This window comes from Microcaecilia unicolor, chromosome 2 (genome assembly GCF_901765095.1).
Source record: "Microcaecilia unicolor chromosome 2, aMicUni1.1, whole genome shotgun sequence".
Lineage (NCBI taxonomy): Eukaryota > Metazoa > Chordata > Amphibia > Gymnophiona > Siphonopidae > Microcaecilia > Microcaecilia unicolor.
The window spans coordinates 91354979-91373838 of record NC_044032.1 but is presented as its reverse complement, the minus strand read 5'-3'; the positions used below and the strand labels follow the sequence as shown (position 1 = coordinate 91373838).

The window sequence follows — 18860 nt, the reverse complement described above, 5'->3', positions numbered from 1 at the left end:
GTATTAAGCGGCGTCTCCTAAGAAAACTACAAACTGCACAAAACACAACTGCCCACCTTATATATAGATCGTCGCATTACGGTAAACCATCTCCTCTTCTTAAGGATCTACATTTGTTACCTATCAATGAAAGAATTTCATTTAAGGTCTGTGTTCTTGTTCATCAGATTCTTTATTTATTTGTTGCATTTGTATCCCACATTTTCCCACCTATTTGCAGGCTCAATGTGGCTTACATAGCCATCTTATATGATAGATCTCATTAAGCTATCACCACGAAATGCCACCTCATCAACTAGAAAAAAAAAACTCATATTACATTTCCCAAGTTATAAAAACAACCTACAAAACTATCCACAATGCTAATTTTTCTTACCAAATTCTAGAACTCATTACCCAAGTATATCACTCAGTCGATTATATGTCGTTTAGAAGTTTACTTAAAGCCCACATCTTTAGATCTGTGTTCAGCTAATATGAAAAGAATTTTTTAATATAGTTGTATTCTTATATTAATAATTGTTTTGTAATGCTTCTTCTTAATTTGTAATGTAAGCAGCATTGAACCGAGCTTTCTTGGGAAAATGTGGGGTAGAAATGTCATAAATAAATATCAGTGGTTTGATCCACATGGGACAGAACAGTGTTTTGCAATTATTCAAAGAAACCTTCTCCTCTAGTGTGAAAGAAGGAACATGTGCACTTATGCATACCTGCTGTCCTGCTGAATTGAAGGAGGTGAGGAGCAGTGAACCTGTTGCTTCCAACTCAGCTCTGGGATTTCTGCAATTCTACAGTAAGCACCAGAGTCTTTAGAATCACAAGATATTGAGGACCCTGATATTTTAGTGGTATTTATTGCTCAATTTCCAAATCTCTGGATTCAGTACTGTAGTATACATTGTATGTGGGACAAATCAGATCATATATATCCAGTGTAGAGGACACTGGACTTATCAATCTGTCTGAAATTTGAGTTTAAGATTTTGGTAATGACTTAAAAATTGGTAAACCTTACACATGTCTAACAGTAGCTATATGATCTACTAGAAGTGTCTGAACCAAATTCATACATCCACAATTTTCTGGTGGTACAATGGCAGGTACATAACAAAATTACAGATATGAAACAGGTATAAACCACATCTTTCAGCGTACATTAGATTTAGTATTTGGTTAATCTAGGTTTAAACCTCTCTGTAATTAAGCAGAATATAAGCAGAGTATGTGCAGAACAATTTAAGACTTATGGGGTGAAAAAACGTGCATCTGTTATGAACTGTTTCCAAGAAGTCTTGGATGCTTTACAAAAATGATACTTTATACAAAGTAAGCATAAATATCAGGTTGTATCTAAAGTAACGGACCACACATTGCTGAAATCTATGAGAGACGACTGCCAAAATTCTAATCTGCTACTGATTAACAGAAGAATGCCATGTATTTTTCTAATTGGAGGTTATCTCTGCAGTATATTCATAAATTTGTTAGATATTCTGTTATTAAAAAGAAAACTAGAGCGATGAAAGCACACATTTTAAAACTTACTCTTTTCTGACAGAGCATCAAAACAGTTGCAAATGTACTAAAGAAAGGAAAACCTAGCAGGTTGAACAACACACAAATTAATGGTTACGTGTATCACAAGGAAGAAAATACTACAATATCAACTTTCTATCTAAGTGACATCTCTACATCTAAAATATCCTTTTCCAGTGAAGTAATGTTTTCACATTTCTCTCTCTCTCTTTTTTTTTTGAACGTCTGGGAGATTCTTACTTTGCCCTTGCAACAGACATCTATATGGCTTTCTTAGAAGAGCACAAGATACTATGCTGAATGCCTATTGTTCAAAAATAACCCTGAAGGCAGTATCATAGCAGTATGCAGTATAAAACCCTTACCAATTTTTCATCCACTGTGATGAGCTGTGTGTCTTGAACTTGGTTTTGTGCCAGCCGCCATGTAAAAGTGCTCAATGACCTGCGGTGCAAGACATGAAGTTAAAAAATGATTCATACAATGAGACAATAGGGCAGACAAATCTTACATAAACAAGTTACTTTAACAATATCCGTCTTGTTAAAAAATGAAAAAAGGAGAGATGAGGGCACAAAATCCTCTGTCTTCCCAATTAGTTCTGTCTGCTGAGTTCTTGGCAGACTCCCACTTAGCTGTTCACAACAGGCTGCACTTTATATCTGCCTAGGAGCTTTCTGTTGCATAGACTGCCCGTGACAAGGACTCCACTGCTCTATGTGAATGTACAGTAGCTCAGTGTTTCCCCAAGTCCAGTCCTGAAGTACCCCTTGCCAGTCAAGTTTTCAAGATATCCACAATGAATATGCATGAACTTGATTTGTATTCACTGCCTCCATGCAAATCTCTTTCATGCATATTCATTGTTGATATCCTAAAAACCTGACTGGCAAGGGGTACTAGCAGAAGCAAGAAGTAGGAAAGGTAGGCTCTTCTAAAAACCGGAGGAGATGTCTATAAAGAAACAATTCTTTATTGCAAGCAAAGTGACAACGACTCGTCACCGCCTGCAATAAAGAATTGTTTCTTTATAGACGTCTCCTCCGGTTTTTAGAAGAGCCTACCTTTCCTACTTCTTGCTTCTGCAACCTTTTACGTAGGAACGAGTGTACCTCCACCCCTTTGGGGTGGTTTTCTTTGCTGGCAAAGGGTACTTACTGGCAAGAGGTACTCCAGGACCGGACTTGGGAAACACTGCAGTAGCTAATTTGTCTTGAACAGACAGGCAAAACTCCACAATGCTGTTACAACTATTTTGTAATTCAGATTTCTAAACAATGGCAATGGAAAGAAAAAAAAAAAATCTTCAGTACATGATACAAGAAGCATTTATGAGTAAGGTTTAATGACAGGATATTAAACTGAACAAATTTCCTCTTACTAAGGTGCATAGGTGTGGTTGAAAACTGGTTTCACTTCAATAAATTAATTCTGCTACCTTTTGAAACCTGAAAGAATATTCTCTTAGAGATATGGGGAAAAAAGCTTGATACATGCGAGTTCTATAAAAGCAGTGGAAACGCACGTACACACACACACACAGTTCAGAGTAGGAATAAGTTCAACCAACAAAAATATTGTAGTTTTTTTTACCCCTCTGGAAAACCAAAAGCTGGCACATGCCACTAGATTCCACTGGAATGGAACTATGGAAATGCAAAAAAATGATCAGGGAAAAACTACAAACAAGACCTATTTGCAGTTATTTTTACTGCTTTTAAAGAAACCGTACTATGGCCATCAGTACCTTCCTGCCCCATATTCATAACTCTCACATAGTTGCTCTCATGTATTCACTATTGGAACCTTTCTTGTACACAAAGAGATCTTGGATTCTCTATAGGGAAACTGTTCTCAGCAAATCCCAATAAAATAAATAAGATGAAAATGGAACCCACACAGAATGGGGCATACTAGACCTGGTGCTTATAAACATGGAGAGTGGTGCTTAGATAGCAACTTTGGCAGTGATGTTTTGATGTTTGATTAATATTTAACTACTCTCATTGAGCGGGCTGTTTTCAGATGAAAAGAAAGGAGGTTTTTTGCAAATGATGAAGTCCTGCCCCTGCAGTTTATAACGTACAGCTGGGAGCTTCTTGAGGCCTTTTCCTTCTTTTACAACAAAACCCTTCTAGATAGCTTACTTTCTATAAGAGAATCCATATATTTTGGTGGAGTGGAGAAATAAGGCCAGTGCAGGACACACTTCTACATTCTTTGTCCCATATATGGCAAGACATATCAAGATGGGCTGGAGTGCCAGTGCCAGGCAGACATTTATGGTCTGAGCTCTGAAAATGGCAAGGACAGATCAAGATTGAGTATTTTATACAACATTCATATCATGTGCTGTGAGTGCAAGTGCAGTATATCAGTGGGGGAAGGGAAGACATCTTAAAGTAGAACTTAGTGAGTAAAATGTTGTTAGTAATCCTATTAAGATTGCTGGTTCAGTCATGAATTGATGATATGACTGTTGGGCAGACTGGATGGACAATGTAGGTCTTTATGTAGGAGTGGAGGAGTGGCCTAGTGGTTAGAGCACCGGTCTTGCAATCCAGAGGTGGCCGGTTCAAATCCCGCTGCTGCTACTTGTAATCTTGGGCAAGTCACTTAACCCTCCATTGCCTCAGGTACAAACTTAGATTGTGATACCTCCTGGGACAGATAAATATCCAGTGTACCTGAATGTAACTCACCTTTAACTACTACTGAAAAAGGTGTGAACAAAATCCAAATAAATAAATAAATTTATCTGATATCATTTACTATGTTACTATGCCATCATAGTGGGTTATCATTTAGTATCTAATGGTCAGTTTATGTGTATGACTGGAGTGTTACTTGGAGCATTCTTTTTAAATGATGTATTATTGGATTTTTCAGACCATTTATGTGTTATCGACAGTGGCTAAAATCCTTGTACTGACTCCTGAAGCAAGTGTGGTTGGTGCCGACATGCAGGACTGTGTCGATTCTTTGGATTTTACGTTTGAATAAACCTGCTGCTTGGATACACATACTACTACTACTAACTAGCATTTCTAAAGCGCTACTAGGGTTACGCAGCGCTGTACAATTTAGACATAGAAGGACGGTCCCTGCTCAAAGAGCTTACAATCTAAAAGACAAGAGAACAATCTAAAGACAAGTGAACAATCTAGAGGACGAGTGAACAGTTAATCTGATAGAGTGGATAGATAGGGGCATTCTGTCTATCTAGAGCGGTTAGGCGCCGAAGGCAGCATAGAAGAGGTGAGTTTTAAGCAGAGATTTGAAGATGGGTAGGGAGGGGGCATGGCGTATGGGTAAAGGAAGATTGTTCCAGGCATAGGGTGAAGCAAGGCAGAATGAGCGGAGCCTGGAGTTGGCAGTGGTGGAGAAGGGTACTGAGAGAAGGGCTTTGTCCTGTGAGCGGAGGTTACGGGCGGGAACATAGGGGGAGATGAGGGTGGAGAGGTAGTGAGGAGCCGCAGACTGAGTGCACTTGTAGGTAAGGAGGAGGAGCTTGAATTGTATGCGATATCTGATTGGAAGCCAATGAAGTGATTTGAGGAGAGGGGTGATATGAGTATATCGGTTTTGGCGGAATATAAGACGTGCAGCAGCGTACTGAACTGATTGAAGGGGGAATAGATGGCTGAGTGGGAGGCCGGTGAGGAGTAAGTTGCAGTAATCAAGGCGAGAGGTAATGAGAGCGTGGACGAGAGTTCTGGTGGTGTGCTCAGAGAGGAAAGGGCGAATTTTGCTGATGTTGAAGAGGAAGAAGCGACAGGTCTTGGCAGTCTGTTGGATATGCGCAGAGAAGGAGAGGGAGGAGTCAAAGATGACTCCGAGGTTGCGGGCAGATGGGACGGGGAGGATGAGGGTGTTATCAACAGAGATAGAGAGTGGAGGAAGAGGAGAAGTGGGTTTGGGAGGAAAGACGAGGAGCTCGGTCTTGGACATGTTCAGCTTCAGGTGGCGGTTGGACATCCATGCCGCGATGTCGGATAAACAGGCCGATACCTTGGCCTGGGTCACCGCGGTGATGTCAGGTGTGGAGAGGTATAGCTGAGTGTCATCGGCATAAAGATGATACTGGAAACCATGAGACGAGATCAGCGAGCCCAGGGAAGAGGTGTAGATTGAGAAGAGAAGGGGTCCAAGGACAGATCCCTGGGGAACTCCAACACATAGTGGGATGGGAGTGGAGGAAGATCCATGGGAGTGTACCCTGAAAGTGCGGTGGGAGAGATAAGAGGAGAACCAGGAGAGGACAGGGCCTTGGAATCCAAAAGAGGATAACGTGGCAAGAAGTAAATCATGGTTGACAGTGTCAAACGCGGCGGAAAGATCGAGGAGGATGAGGATGGAGTAATGACCTCTGGATTTGGCCAGGAGCAGGTCATTGCAAACTTTAGAGAGTGCTGTTTCTGTCGAGTGCAGAGGGCGAAAACCGGATTGAAGTGGATCGAGGATGTCATGAGAGGAGAGAAAATCAAGGCAGCGGCTGTGAACGGCGCGCTCAAGTAATTTGGAAAGGAAGGGTAAAAGAGAGATGGGGCGGTAGTTAGAGGGGCAGGTAGGGTCAAGTGAAGGTTTTTTTAGGAGAGGTGTGACAACAGCGTGTTTGAAGGTGTCAGGGACAGTTGCCGTGGAGAGAGAGAGGTTGAGGATGCGACAGATGGCGGGGGTGACAGTATGGGAGATAGTGTTGAGTAGGTTGGTGGGGATGGGATCAGAGGAACAGGTGGTGCATTTCGAGGAGGAAAGAAGGCGGGAAGTTTCATCCTCGGTGATCTCAGGAAAGGAGGAGAAGGAGACCTGGGTAGGTTGGTTGAGGGAGAGGGTTAAAGGGTGAAGGGGAGGTGGAGGTTTGGTCGTGAACTCAAGGTTGATCTTTTGCACTTTGTCGCGGAAGTAGTCGGCCAGTGATTGAGGAGAGAGAGAAGGGGGAGTAGGAGCGGGGGGCACTTTTAGGAGGGAGTTAAGGGTGGTGAAGAGACGACGAGGGTTGGAGCTGAGAGAATTGGTCAATTGGGTGTAGTAGTCCTGTTTTGCACGGAATAGGGAGGAGTGGAGGGAGGATAGCATGAATTTGTAGTGGAGGAAGTCTGAAAGGGTACGAGATTTCCTCCAGAGGCGCTCAGCGGATCGGGTGCAGGAGCGAAGGTAACGGATGCAAGGAGTCAGCCAGGGCTGGGGATTGGTGCGCTTTGTGGGACGGGAGATGGATGGCACGAGGGTGTCCAAAGCAGAGGAGAGAGCGGTATTGTAAGCGGAGACCGCTGTGTCGACAGTTACGAGGGACGTGATGGAGGGGAGGAGATTAGAGATAGTAGATGATAGGGTGGAGGGGTCAATAGCCTGGAGGTTCCTGGAGGTGGTGGTTAAAGTTGGACGGGGTGGAGGGGGGGGGGAGTGAAGAAGTGTGAATGTGATCAGGTGATGGTCGGAGAGAGGAAGAGCTGAGACGTGGAAATTGGAGGGTGAGCCGGAGGAGGAGAGGACGAGGTCAAGACAATGTCCGTCACGGTGAGTAGGGGTGGTGGAGCACAGCTGGAGGTTGAAGGAGGATGTTAGGGTGAGGAACTTAGAAGTATGGGGGTCGGATAGGTCATCAGCATGTACGTTAAAGTCTCCGAGAATGAGGGACGGAGATGAGGGGTCAAGAAAGACAGAGAGCCAAGCATCAAAGTCGGTAAGGAAGGAAGGGAAGGATTTATCCGGGGGGCGGTAAATGACTGCCACTCTGAGTGGTAGCGGGTAAAATAGCCGGATGGAATGGACTTCGAAGGATGGGAAGCAGTGCGATTGCGGTAGGTGGAGGGGTTGGAAACTACAGGAGGGTGATAGTAGTAGCCCAACGCCTCCGCCGCGGCCGATTGGGCGGGGCGTGTGGGAGAAGAGATAGCCTCCATGGCAGAGGGCTGCAACTGAGGCAGAGTCTTCCGGGGAGATCCAGGTTTCGGTTAGGGCGAGCAGTTGAAGGGAGCGAGAGATAAAGAGATCGTGGGTGAGAGGCAGTTTGTTGCAGACTGAGTGGGCATTCCACAAGGCGCATGAGAAGGGGAGGGAGGAGGGGGGAAGGAGGGGAATAGAGACGAGATTGGAAACATCCCGGGACCGTTCACAAGGATAGGATGGGGACAGGTGGGGGGGACCCGGATTAGGGTTAATGTCTCCTGCGGATAGCAGGAGGAGGAGCAAGAGAGTGCGGAGGAGGGTGGGGGAGGTCGGGCGACGAAGACGGGGTGTACTTAGGAGGAAAGGGGATGGGTTAATGGCAGGAAGGAAGTGCTGAAGGTTGAGAGCCAGGAAGGAGGAGGGGGACAAGAGGGATGGTGATGTGAGGGATGGAGGTGAATAGGGTATTGTGGTTGCGGGCAGGGTGGGAGGGCAGCGGGTAGTTCTAATGGTAGACAGTGGGAGTGGGGGGGAAAGAAGATTAGGAAGGGACAGGGCAAGGAAGAGAACATGGACAGGGGCCATAGGTAGTGACTGAGGTGTAGCAGGTGACTATATAGTGACTGAGGTGTTGAGCAGTTAACAAGTGTTGGTGGGTGAGTCTGTAATGACTGAAGTATTAGGCAGATAGATAGGGCTTGAAGCAAGGTTTTGGGTTGGCGATTAGGTAAGTCTATGGCTGAAAATCTGGCAGGCAGGTAGGTAAGTCAATGGCTGGTTTTGGGTTGGCGATTAGGTAAGTCTATGGCTGAAAATCTGGCAGGCAGGTAGGTAAGTCAATGGCTGAGCAGGCAGGTTGATTGGCTAGCAGGCAGGCGGGAACAGGTGATTGGCTAGCAGACAGGTTGATTGGCTAGGGGCTGGATCAGGCGAGTTGAAACATGGTGGAGCAGATGGACTGGAACAAGCAGGCTGGAGCATGTGGACTGGAACAGGCAGGCTGGAGCATATGGACTGGAGCTAGCAGGGGATGCAGGTTCAGGCAGACTGGAACACGTTGGAGCAGCTGGACTGGAACATGCTAGAGCAGCTGGGACAGGCAGGCTGGAACACGCTGGAGCTGATGGACTGGAGCAAGCAGGCTGGAGCAGATGGATTGGAGGGAGCAGGGAGAAGCTGGGTCAGGGGACTGGAACAAGTTGGAGCAGACGGACTGGGAGAGGCTGGGGGAAGCTGGAATAGACGGACTGGAACAAGCTGGAGCCGATGGACTGGAGCAGCCAGGGAGAAGCAGGATCGGGCAGGCTGGAGTAGATGAACAGGCAAGAAGTAGCTGGATCAGATGAACTGGAACAAGCTGGAGCCGATGGACTGGAGCAGCCAGGGAGAAGCAGGATCAGGCAGGCTGGAGTAGATGAACAGGCAGGAAGTAGCTGGATCAGTTGAACTGGAACAAGCTGGAGCCGATGGGACAAGTTGGAGCCGATGGACTGGAGCAGCCAGGGAGAAGCAGGATCGGGCAGGCTGGAGTAGATGAACAGGCAGGAAGTAGCTGGAACAGATGAACTGGAACAAGCTGGAGCCGATGGAACAATCTGGAGCCGATGGACTGGAGCAGCCAGGGAGAAGCAGGATCAGGCTGGCAGGAGAAGATGAATAAGTAGGAAGAGGCTGGATCAGTTGAACTGGAACAAGCTGGAGCCGATGGGACAAGCTGGAGCCGATGGACTGGATCTGGCAGGCTGGAGCAGGCTGGACTGGGGCAGCCAGGGAGAAGCAGGATCAGGCTACCTGGAGCAAGCTGGGGTAGTTGGACCGGGGCAAGCAGGAGGATGTTGGATCAGGTAAACTGGATCAAGCTGTAGTTGGTGGACTGGAGCAGGCAGGGAGAGGCAGGATCTGGCAGGCTGGAGCAGGCTGGACTGGAGCAGCCAGGGAGAAGCAGGATCGGGCAGGCTGGAGTAGATGAACAGGCAGGAAGTAGCTGGAACAGATGAACTGGAACAAGCTGGAGCCGATGGAACAATCTGGAGCCGATGGACTGGAGCAGCCAGGGAGAAGCAGGATCAGGCTGGCAGGAGAAGATGAATAAGTAGGAAGAGGCTGGATCAGTTGAACTGGAACAAGCTGGAGCCGATGGGGCAAGCTGGAGCCGATGGACTGGATCTGGCAGGCTGGAGCAGGCTGGACTGGGGCAGCCAGGGAGAAGCAGGATCAGGCTAGCTGGAGCAAGCTGGGGTAGTTGGACCGGGGCAAGCAGGAGGATGTTGGATCAGGTAAACTGGATCAAGCTGTAGTTGGTGGACTGGAGCAGGCAGGGAGAGGCAGGATCTGGCAGGCTGGAGCAGGCTGGACTGGAGCAGCCAGGGAGAAGCAGGATCAGGCAGGTTGGAGCAAGCTGGGGTAGATGGACCGGGGCAGGCAAGCAGGGAGAAGCTGGATCGTGCGGATCGGAGCAAGCTGGAGCAGCTGGGCTGCCACACACGCCGCCCTCAGAGCAAGAGAGCAGATTGAGTGCTCGTGGAAGTCAGCGCCGCAGGGACCAAAGGATTGTCACTCACTACATGCGGATGGGGGCAGGCCGCGACCACGTGGCTGGTCGGGTAGTGTGGGGATCGGGCTACAGGGCCGGTCGCGCCGCGACGTAGGTGGACGAGCGCTCCCTTGTTATATCCACCTGGGTCGGCTGCACTGGCCTGAGACGGTCCCGGGCAATTCCTGCCGGGGAGCGCGGTGAATATGGGCGAGCACGGACAGATCCGGCAGACTCGGCGACCGGCACTGCGAGGCCGCCTCACACCCTGAGCCCCTACACCGCAGCGGGAGCGATGGAGAGCCGATCCTCGGATCCGGGTTCGCAGCGCGGATCCCGGGGTCAGCGAACTCGGCCTTTGAGCGGCGTCAAGCTTTAGTTCAGCCCGGTTGGTTCAGGCTGACCTGGGCAGTTCAGCTAAGCCATGCGGTCATGTCTGGTCGGGGATGCGGCGCGGCCTTGAGGTTCAACAGGCAGATCGCCTCCGCCGGATTCGGGCTCAGCAATGCCACCCCGCAGTTCCCCCGTCGGCTGTGGTTAGTTCTGGTCCACTTCAGTCCGGTTTTGGACGGCGTTGGATGGTCCAGGTAGGTCTACCCCCTATTTTTTCTTTTTTTTGTATACTCAATATTAAGACACACGTGAAGAAAGTATGTTCAAGATGGTTTATAATCTCACACTACAAAAAATTAATTAATTTATTTATTTATTGTGAACATTTATATCCCACATAATCCCACCAAGGCAGGCTCTATGTGGTTTGCAAGATGGAGCAGAGAGTAGAGAAGGGGACGAGAGGGGGTCAACAGGGGAGAGGAATGAAAAAGATTATACCAAAAGAATACCAAAAACAATAAAAAGTCATGACATACCCTCCCCATATTTAAACAGGTAAGTTTTCAGTGCCTTCCAAAATCCAATAAGTGATAACATCTTCTGGCAGCTGTTTCCACCCCTCAGCTGCTAAGTGTTTTTCTTCTAATTTTGTTTTCCAAAATTCTTTTTATTAGGGTATGCAATGGCATTAGAAGGGACACAGAGACCACTACACACAAAGGCAATGTGTAGGGTGGAGTAATGGAAGGTGGAGGGGGCAAGGATTTGGAGGTATGTGGAAGATGGGGCAGGAAAAGTTGGTGAAGGTTAGGATACTGGATAGGTAGAGCAAGTATATGGATGCCAGGCACCAGCAAAACGCACCAAACAACGGAGAGAGGAGGGAGGGAGGGAGAGAGAGAGGGAGGCATCGAATGCAAGTGTGCAATTTATGGAATAGGCCATGTGTGCCCACTTTCCTATCATGCTCTGCTCACATCCACACTCCACCCCAGGGATATCACAAATGAACAACCCCCTTTGGAAACTGGACCCCCCCCCCCCCCCATGAACTGCCAGAGAAAGACCTCTAACTCTGCACTGAAAACTGGGAAAGGCAGCCACCTAGACTTTTAAGGATCTCAGGGCCAGGCCCTGATCCAGACCTTGCTCCAAAACACCTATGACCTTAGGAATCTGTGCCTTCAAGGGAGATGGTGTGCTGAGCAGGCACCAAGTCTCGAAAACCTTCCATCCCCGAACATAAAGCTAAAGACATGGAAGGCTTTCAGGCCCTAAGCAAGGCAGACAGAACTTTGGGTGAAAAAATCATGCCTAGCTAAATGCCTCATTTCAACCATATGCCAGAAAGGATCCAAATCTTCCATTACCACTAGACCTTGCTGAAGGAGACTGCAACCCCTAGGTAAAGAGAGTGGCTCTTCCACCAATAATTGCACCAAGTCTGTATACCATGGCCAACAGGGCCAATCCGGGACACCAGAAAGACGAGATGAGGGTGGTGCGATATTGTGTGCAAGAGCCGACCTATCAGAAGAAAAATATACAAGAACTCCTCTGCTAGTCACTGCTGAACTGAGAAGTTTATCTCCTGTGAGGCTTCCTCCATCTGGCAGCTGAAGAAATGCTCTATCTTGGCAACAGAGTGTGTAGCCAATCACCCCCAAGTCTCGCTCTTCTTTCGTACACAGCAGCACTTCACCCCCTATACTGTACCATTCCCTTGGATTTTTGCAACCCAATTGCATGACCCTGCATTTCTTAGCATTAAATCTTAGTTGCCATTTATGGGAAAATTAGGTTCTTACCTTGGTAATTTTCTTTCCTTTAGTTATAGCAGATGAATCCATTACGAGTGGGTTGTGTCCATCAACCAGCAGGGGGAGATAGAGAGCACTGAAAAACCATAGTGCCTCATGGCCAGCTAGCTCCATCTGCCTCTCCAGTATTTGAAGCTTCCAAAGCAGTGTTACACCGCAAAGCATAATAACATGAACTTTCCTCACAGCGGATGAACGCCCCAAAACTGGAGCTATAAGTCAAAGGAGGGAATGGACTCATCCTCTTGGAAGGAATGAACTCATCCTCCTGTAACTGAACAGAAATCCTGAAGACTGTTTTCCAACTTCTCCCAATGAGGGAACATATCTACAGGAAAAACTGAACATAAAAGTAACATGAATTGCATAATGAACCACTGAGGGAGGGCTCATGGATTCATCTGTTATGACTAAAGGAAAGAAAATTACCAAGGTAAGAACCTAATTTTCCCTTCCTTGTTATCAAGCAGATGAATCCATTACAAGTGGGATGTATCAAAGCAATCCCTAGATAGGGTGGGAATAGGCCACACCATGCGCCAGCACTTGTACTCCAAAATGCGCGTCCCTCCTGGCAGCCACATCCAGCCTGTAATGTCGGGCAAACGTGAGCTTAGAAGCCCAAGTAGCTGCACTACATATCTCTTGAAGAGAGAGTGCTCCAGTTTCAGCCCAAGAAGAGGAAATCGCTCTTGTGGCCACCAAAAATACCGTCTTTAAGGTCACATCCTTCTCCGAAGCTCGCCTAAGTGGCTCGAAGGGCAAACACTGAAGGGCCTTTAAACTAACCCCAGGTTCCAGGCCGGACACGGAGACCGCACGGGAGGATGGAGCCGAAGCACCCCTCTAAGCAACCGTGTCACATCCGGGCAAGCAGTCAGAGAGAGGTCAGCGACCTTCCCTCGAAAACATGCTAAGGCTGCCACTTGAACACGCAGGGAATTATAGGCCAAGCCTTTTTGTAAACCATCCTGCAAAAAGTCAAGTATCGGCGAGACAGAAGCCCACATGGGTGTGATCACTTTAGAAGCACACCAAGCCTCATATTGGCGCCAAATCCTGACATAAGCCACGGAAGTGGAACGTTTGCGGGCCTGTAGGAGAGTGGAAATTACTTTACTGGAATATCCCTTGTCTCTCAATTGCGCCCTCTCAATAGCCATGCTGTAAGACCTAAGCGGCAGGCGTCCTCCATGGTCACCGAGCCCTGTGACAACAGGTTCGGTACCAGAGGTAACGGCAGGGGATCCTCTTCAGCATCCGCCGGAGGTCCGCATACCACGGCCTCCTGGGCCAATCCGGGGCAATGAGAACCACCTCTCCTTGGTGGAGCCAAATCCGCAGGAGTACTCGCCCTATCAAGGCCCAGGAGGGAACACATACAGGAGGCCCTGAGGCCAGGGTTGAGCCAAGGAATCCAACCCTGCCGAGCAAGGATCTCTCCGTCTGCTGTAGAAGCATGGGACTTTGGCATTTGTGCTTGACGCCATAAGATCCATTACAGGCTTTCCCAATTTGGCACATATCTGCAGGAATACTTCGTCTGCAAGTTCCCATTCCGCTGGGTCAATTTGATTCCTGCTCAGATAATCGGCTTGCACGTTGCTCTGACCTGCAATATGAGCTGCTGACAGAAACTGCAGATGAAGTTCGGCCCAGTGGCAAATCTGCGCAGCCTGCGCTGCTAGTGCTTTGCACTGAGTGCCTCCTTGGCGATTTATGTAGGCCACTGCTGTCGTGTTGTCCGACAGAACTCTGATAGCCAATCCTTCCAGGGTCAATTGAAAGGACAGTAGCACCTGGAAAATCGCTTTCAACTCCAAGCGATAGATGGACCACTCCGACTCCTCGGGTGTCCAAAGACCCTGGGCATGCCTTCCCCGGCAATGTGCACCCCAGCCCTTCAGGATGGCATCTGTTACAACCAGGCACCAATTGGGGAGCGCTAGCAGCATTCCTCGCTGTAGCATGTTGTCTGAGAGCCACTACTCCATACTGAGCCGGGCCGCAGGGAGCCACACGAGTCTGCATTGATAATCCTGAGATATTGGAGACCACTGTTGAAGCAGGGAGCACTGCAGAGGTCTCAGGTGCGCTCTCGCCCAAGGCACTACTTCCAAAGTGGCTGTCATCGACCCCAACAGCTGGACTATGTCCCAAGCTTGCGGGCGAGGCATCCTCAGGAGCAGACGGACCTGGTTCTGAAGCTTGCACCGCCTTTGCTCAGGTAGGAAGACAATCCCCAAGGCTGTGTCGAAACGGACCCCCAAATATTCTAGAGATTGAGAGGGGGTCAGGTGACTTTTGGCTATATTGACGACCCAGCCCAGAGATTGCAGTACTGAGATCACTCTGGCTGTAACCTGATGACTCTCTTCTGCAGAGTCTGTTCTGATGAGCCAGTCGTCTAGGTACGGGTGAACCCGGATACCCTCTCGCCTGAAAAAAGCAGCTACTACCACCATTACCTTGGAAAAGGTTCGGGGAGCTGTGGCGAGGCCAAAAGGCAAGGCCCAAAACTGGAAATGTTTTCCCATCACCGTAAAACGCAAAAACTTCTGGTGCGGGGGCCAAATTGGTATGTGCAAGTAAGCTTCTTTCAGGTCCAGAGACGTGAAAAACTCTCCTGGCTGCACCACCGCTATGAAGGAGCGCAGGGTTTCCATGTGAAAATGCCGCACGTTCAGAGACTTGTTGACTTGTTTTAAGTCCAGGATAGGCCGAAAAGACCCTCCTTTTCGCGGCACCACGAAGTAAATGGAGTAACGGCCAGAGCCGCATTCGGCGGGAGGCACGGGGGAAATCGCCCCAATGTGAATCAAGCCTTGCAAGGTCTCCTCTACCGCCGCCTGTTTGGCAGCAGAACCGCATCTGGACTCCACAAACACGTCTCTTATCGGGGCATTGAATTCTATTCTGTAGCCTTCTCTGATCAGGTCCAAGACCCACTGATCTGAGGTAATTTTGGCCCACTCCTCGAGAAAGAGGGAAAGTCGTCCTCCTATCACAGGAATCGAGGAGGGGGCCGGTGCACCATCATTGAGAGGGTTGCCCTTGAACTCCAGGTCTTGAGCCTGCTGCTGTGGAACGTTTGTCCGAGCAAAAGGAGTTCCTCTGCTGAAAACGGGCAAGCGAACTGAACCCAGCAGAACGCCCCGGGCGGTACCTTCTAGCTTCACGGAAGCGACGTCTGGAAGAGGAGGGAACCGCCTGACCCTTGGAAGAAGGCCGCGGCCTATCCTCGGGTAAGTGCTAGGGTTTGGCATCCCCCAGGCCTTTCACAATTTTCTCCAACTCCTCACCAAACAGGAGAAGGCTTTGAAAGGGCAACTTCACCAACCTTTGCTTAGAGGCCATGTCAGCTGCCCAATGCCGTAGCCACAGAAGACGGCGAGCTGCCACCGCTACAGCCATCTGTTTAGCCGAAGCTCTGATCAGATCATAAAGGGCGTCAGCCAAAAATGACAAGGCCGACTCCATCTGCGGTGCCACCTCCGTAAGGGGCTCCGCTCCATCTTCGGGCTGTTCCACTGCCTGTTGTAACCAAGCGAGGCAGGCTCGGGCAGCGTAGCAGCTGCATGCATACCCCCGTAAAGACAGGCCTGAAATTTCAAAGGACCGTTTCATAGCTGCCTCCAGGCGACGGTCCTGCATGTCCTCAAGGGCAACTCCTCCTTCCACTGGGAGAGTAGTTTTCTTTGTCACAGCCGTGACTAGGGCATTCACTTTAGGCACTGCTAGGCGCCAAATGCTCCTCAGAGGGTATAATTGCCCTGTAGCCCTGGCGACTTTTAAAGGCCCCTCGGGGTCAGCCCATTGAGCCGTGATAAAGCTCTTGGATGGAGTCGTGCAAAGGAAAGGCTCGAGCAGGCTTCTTAGTACTTGCCATCCTCGGATTACCGGAGGAGGTCTCGGTACTCCCAGGGTCTTCTATAGAGAGGACCTGCAAGGCATCAGTAATAAGCGCTGGCAGCTCATTGCGGTGGAAAATCCTCACCGTGGAAGGATCATCTGGATCCGGTGACAATCCTGCACCTTCTTCTGGCTCTCCAGACCACGAAGGCCTGCCAGACCCCTCAGAGTCCTCACATCCCGGCCACGGGGGGGGGGGGGGGGGGGGGGGGGGGTGCCACTCTCTGAAGGGGAATCCACCCTTCTGTGCTTATCTTGTGGCCATCTGTCAGGGGAAAACGCGCCTGACGGTAATCCAAGGCCAGACTCCACTGCAGGGAATACAGAAAGCAGGGCCGCAGAGGACCCCTGCGGAAGAGCTCTTTTTAACATGTATGCATTATGCAGCAATAAAACAAATTCAGGGGGAAATGGCTCACCCTGGCCTCCCGTTTCCAGTCCGGGGGAAACAGCTCTTTTATTAGACTCTACACGAGGCGCCCCTCCAGGCTCAAACCCTCCGCTTCAGTGGGGGTCGCACCATGCTGTTCCAAAATGGCGCCCGCTGCAGCTCCACGGAGCGGGAAGGAATATCGCTCGCCATGCTCGGGTCGGCTCTACCGTCTGAAAAGCACGCCTTACAGAGCCCCGCTGCAAATTTGCGCTTGCCACAAACGAAATAGTGCTTTACTTTCTCAGCAGCCATCACCGAAAATGGCGAATTCGCGCCAAAATCGTCCCGAACGTGGGCTCTCCCCGAAGGAGCTACAAAATGCTCTTACCTCACCAGACCGAGTCTCCGAGCTCCGGTCATGCTGCACAATCAAAAGAAAACCTCTTTTCTGAGATCGCAGCGCCAAAGCGCGACGAGACTTTTTTTTTTTTTAACGCTGTAAGGAAAGTTTGAGGCAACAGCAGAAAAGGCAGATTTCCAACTCCGGAGGATCAGTAGCGTGGGAAAGGCAGGGAAAGGGCGAACCTATGTGCCTGCATCCACAGCGTGGGCAAAGACAGGGACAGGGCTTGCCTATTTGTCTACTTCCACATCGGGGGCTGGGTAAGGCAGGGAAAGGGCTAACCTATTTGCCTTTAAAGTGGGCACCATCAGCCACAACACTCCTGCTACAACTGGCAAAAGCACAGGAGCCACCCCAGGCAGATTTTCTGAAGGAGCTTGAACAAGCTGCAACCACCCTGCTGGGGAGATAGAGAATACTGAAGAGGCAGATGGAGCTAGCTGGCCATGAGGCACTATGGTTTTTCAGTGCTCTCTATCTCCCCCTGCTGGTTGATGGACACAACCCACTCGTAATGGATTCATCTGCTTGATGACAAGGAATGGACCATTCTTCAAGCTTCACTAGATCCTTCCTCATGCTATCCACACCCCCTGGGGTATCTACCCTATTACAGAGTTTGGCATCATCCATAAAGAGAGAAACCTTACCCGACAGTCCTTCTGCAATATCACTCACAAAGGTGTTAAGAGCCAGCTGAGGACCAATCCCTGTGGTACACCACTGATTACATCCTTTTCCTCGGAGCAAGCTCCATTTACCACTATCCTGTCTCCTTCTATTTAACCAGCTTTTAACCCATACAATTTCTGAGCTTCCATTCTGGCAGTATAATTAGACCGTAGTTGTAAATTATAATCTTCCAAAGTTGGTTGACAAAGACACTTTCTCCAAGCTCTCTCTGCCTGTCTAAGCTTAACGCTTTGTTTTAAGTTTCTAACTGATCTGTAATACCAGAGCACATAATCTGAACAAGAAATTACACGCATATGAATTGGGGCTATTTCATCCAAGGAAATAGTTAAGACTCTATCTATCAGGGTTGTCACATCTGTCTCAGGACAATTATCAACTACTAGATTAGCTTGAAGTGCTTTTCTTAAACCAGGTAGCTCATAATGACTTCTAAAAGGTAATTTAACATTCCAGTCTTTGGGCAAAAAAGATCGCTCTAAACAAATACTGAAACAAATAAGAGAATGATTGAACCAAGGAACAAACTTCTGTTGCTTAAAAAAATGAGCTAAAAGGAAGGTTACGATCTTAAAAAACAAGATCAAGCAAGTGACCCCCAGAATGGGTTTTCCCCTTAACGTATTGAGACCAACTTAAAGAATCTAAAAAAATTAATAAAAGCTGATACTACATCATTCTGCAAAATATTATCAACCTGCAGATTAAAATCACCCAAAATAATAGTCTTGTCAGTAGATAAATTCAGATCTACTAATAATTCAACAAACAGTGAAAAATCAGATCGCAAAATTCCAGGAGCATTGTAACACAATAAAATGTTAATCAAAGGAGAGGTCAACAGTAACAAATCATGACCTAACAAAAGAAAGATCATCACGAAATAATACTCCACCATCTGTTTTACCTAGCCTTTGTTGAGAAAACACCAAATAAGATGGACATAACCAATTCAAAATAATTAGATCTTCAAAATAACTAGACCTTCTGGAATCAACCAAGTTTCAGTGATACACATAATATCAAGTGTGTTTATCAACAAATCATAGATAATAGATACATTGTTTCTCACAGACCTAGCATTAATCAACAAAAAATTCAAAGTAGAACTTGATGCTCTAAAAACAGCAGATTATAATGGAATATCTTTTATAACTCTCAAAGAATGAACAGGTTTCTCAAATGATACTAGATCTCCGTACCTGCCATCATGCCCTATTATTAATGGGACAGAACTAAACCACAATCAGTAGACCAAAGTCCCAACCACTCACGTCCACTCAAAGGAGCTCCTTAATTGTGCTCCTTTATCTGCATGACAGAAGAGGCGATCACTCTCCAGTGCATTGTGCCACCAGC

At 48.2% G+C, this 18860-nt stretch overlaps 1 protein-coding gene across 1 annotated transcript in view; it reads right to left on the bottom strand.

The window, feature by feature from the left end:
- Positions 1 to 18860, bottom strand: part of NDUFS4 (NADH:ubiquinone oxidoreductase subunit S4) — a 201269-nt gene that overhangs the window by 143749 nt on the left and 38660 nt on the right. The window contains exon 2 of the mRNA XM_030193122.1: positions 1905 to 1983. Within this exon, the coding sequence (XP_030048982.1) occupies positions 1905 to 1983 (79 nt within the window). The remainder of the gene's footprint in view (positions 1 to 1904; positions 1984 to 18860) is intronic.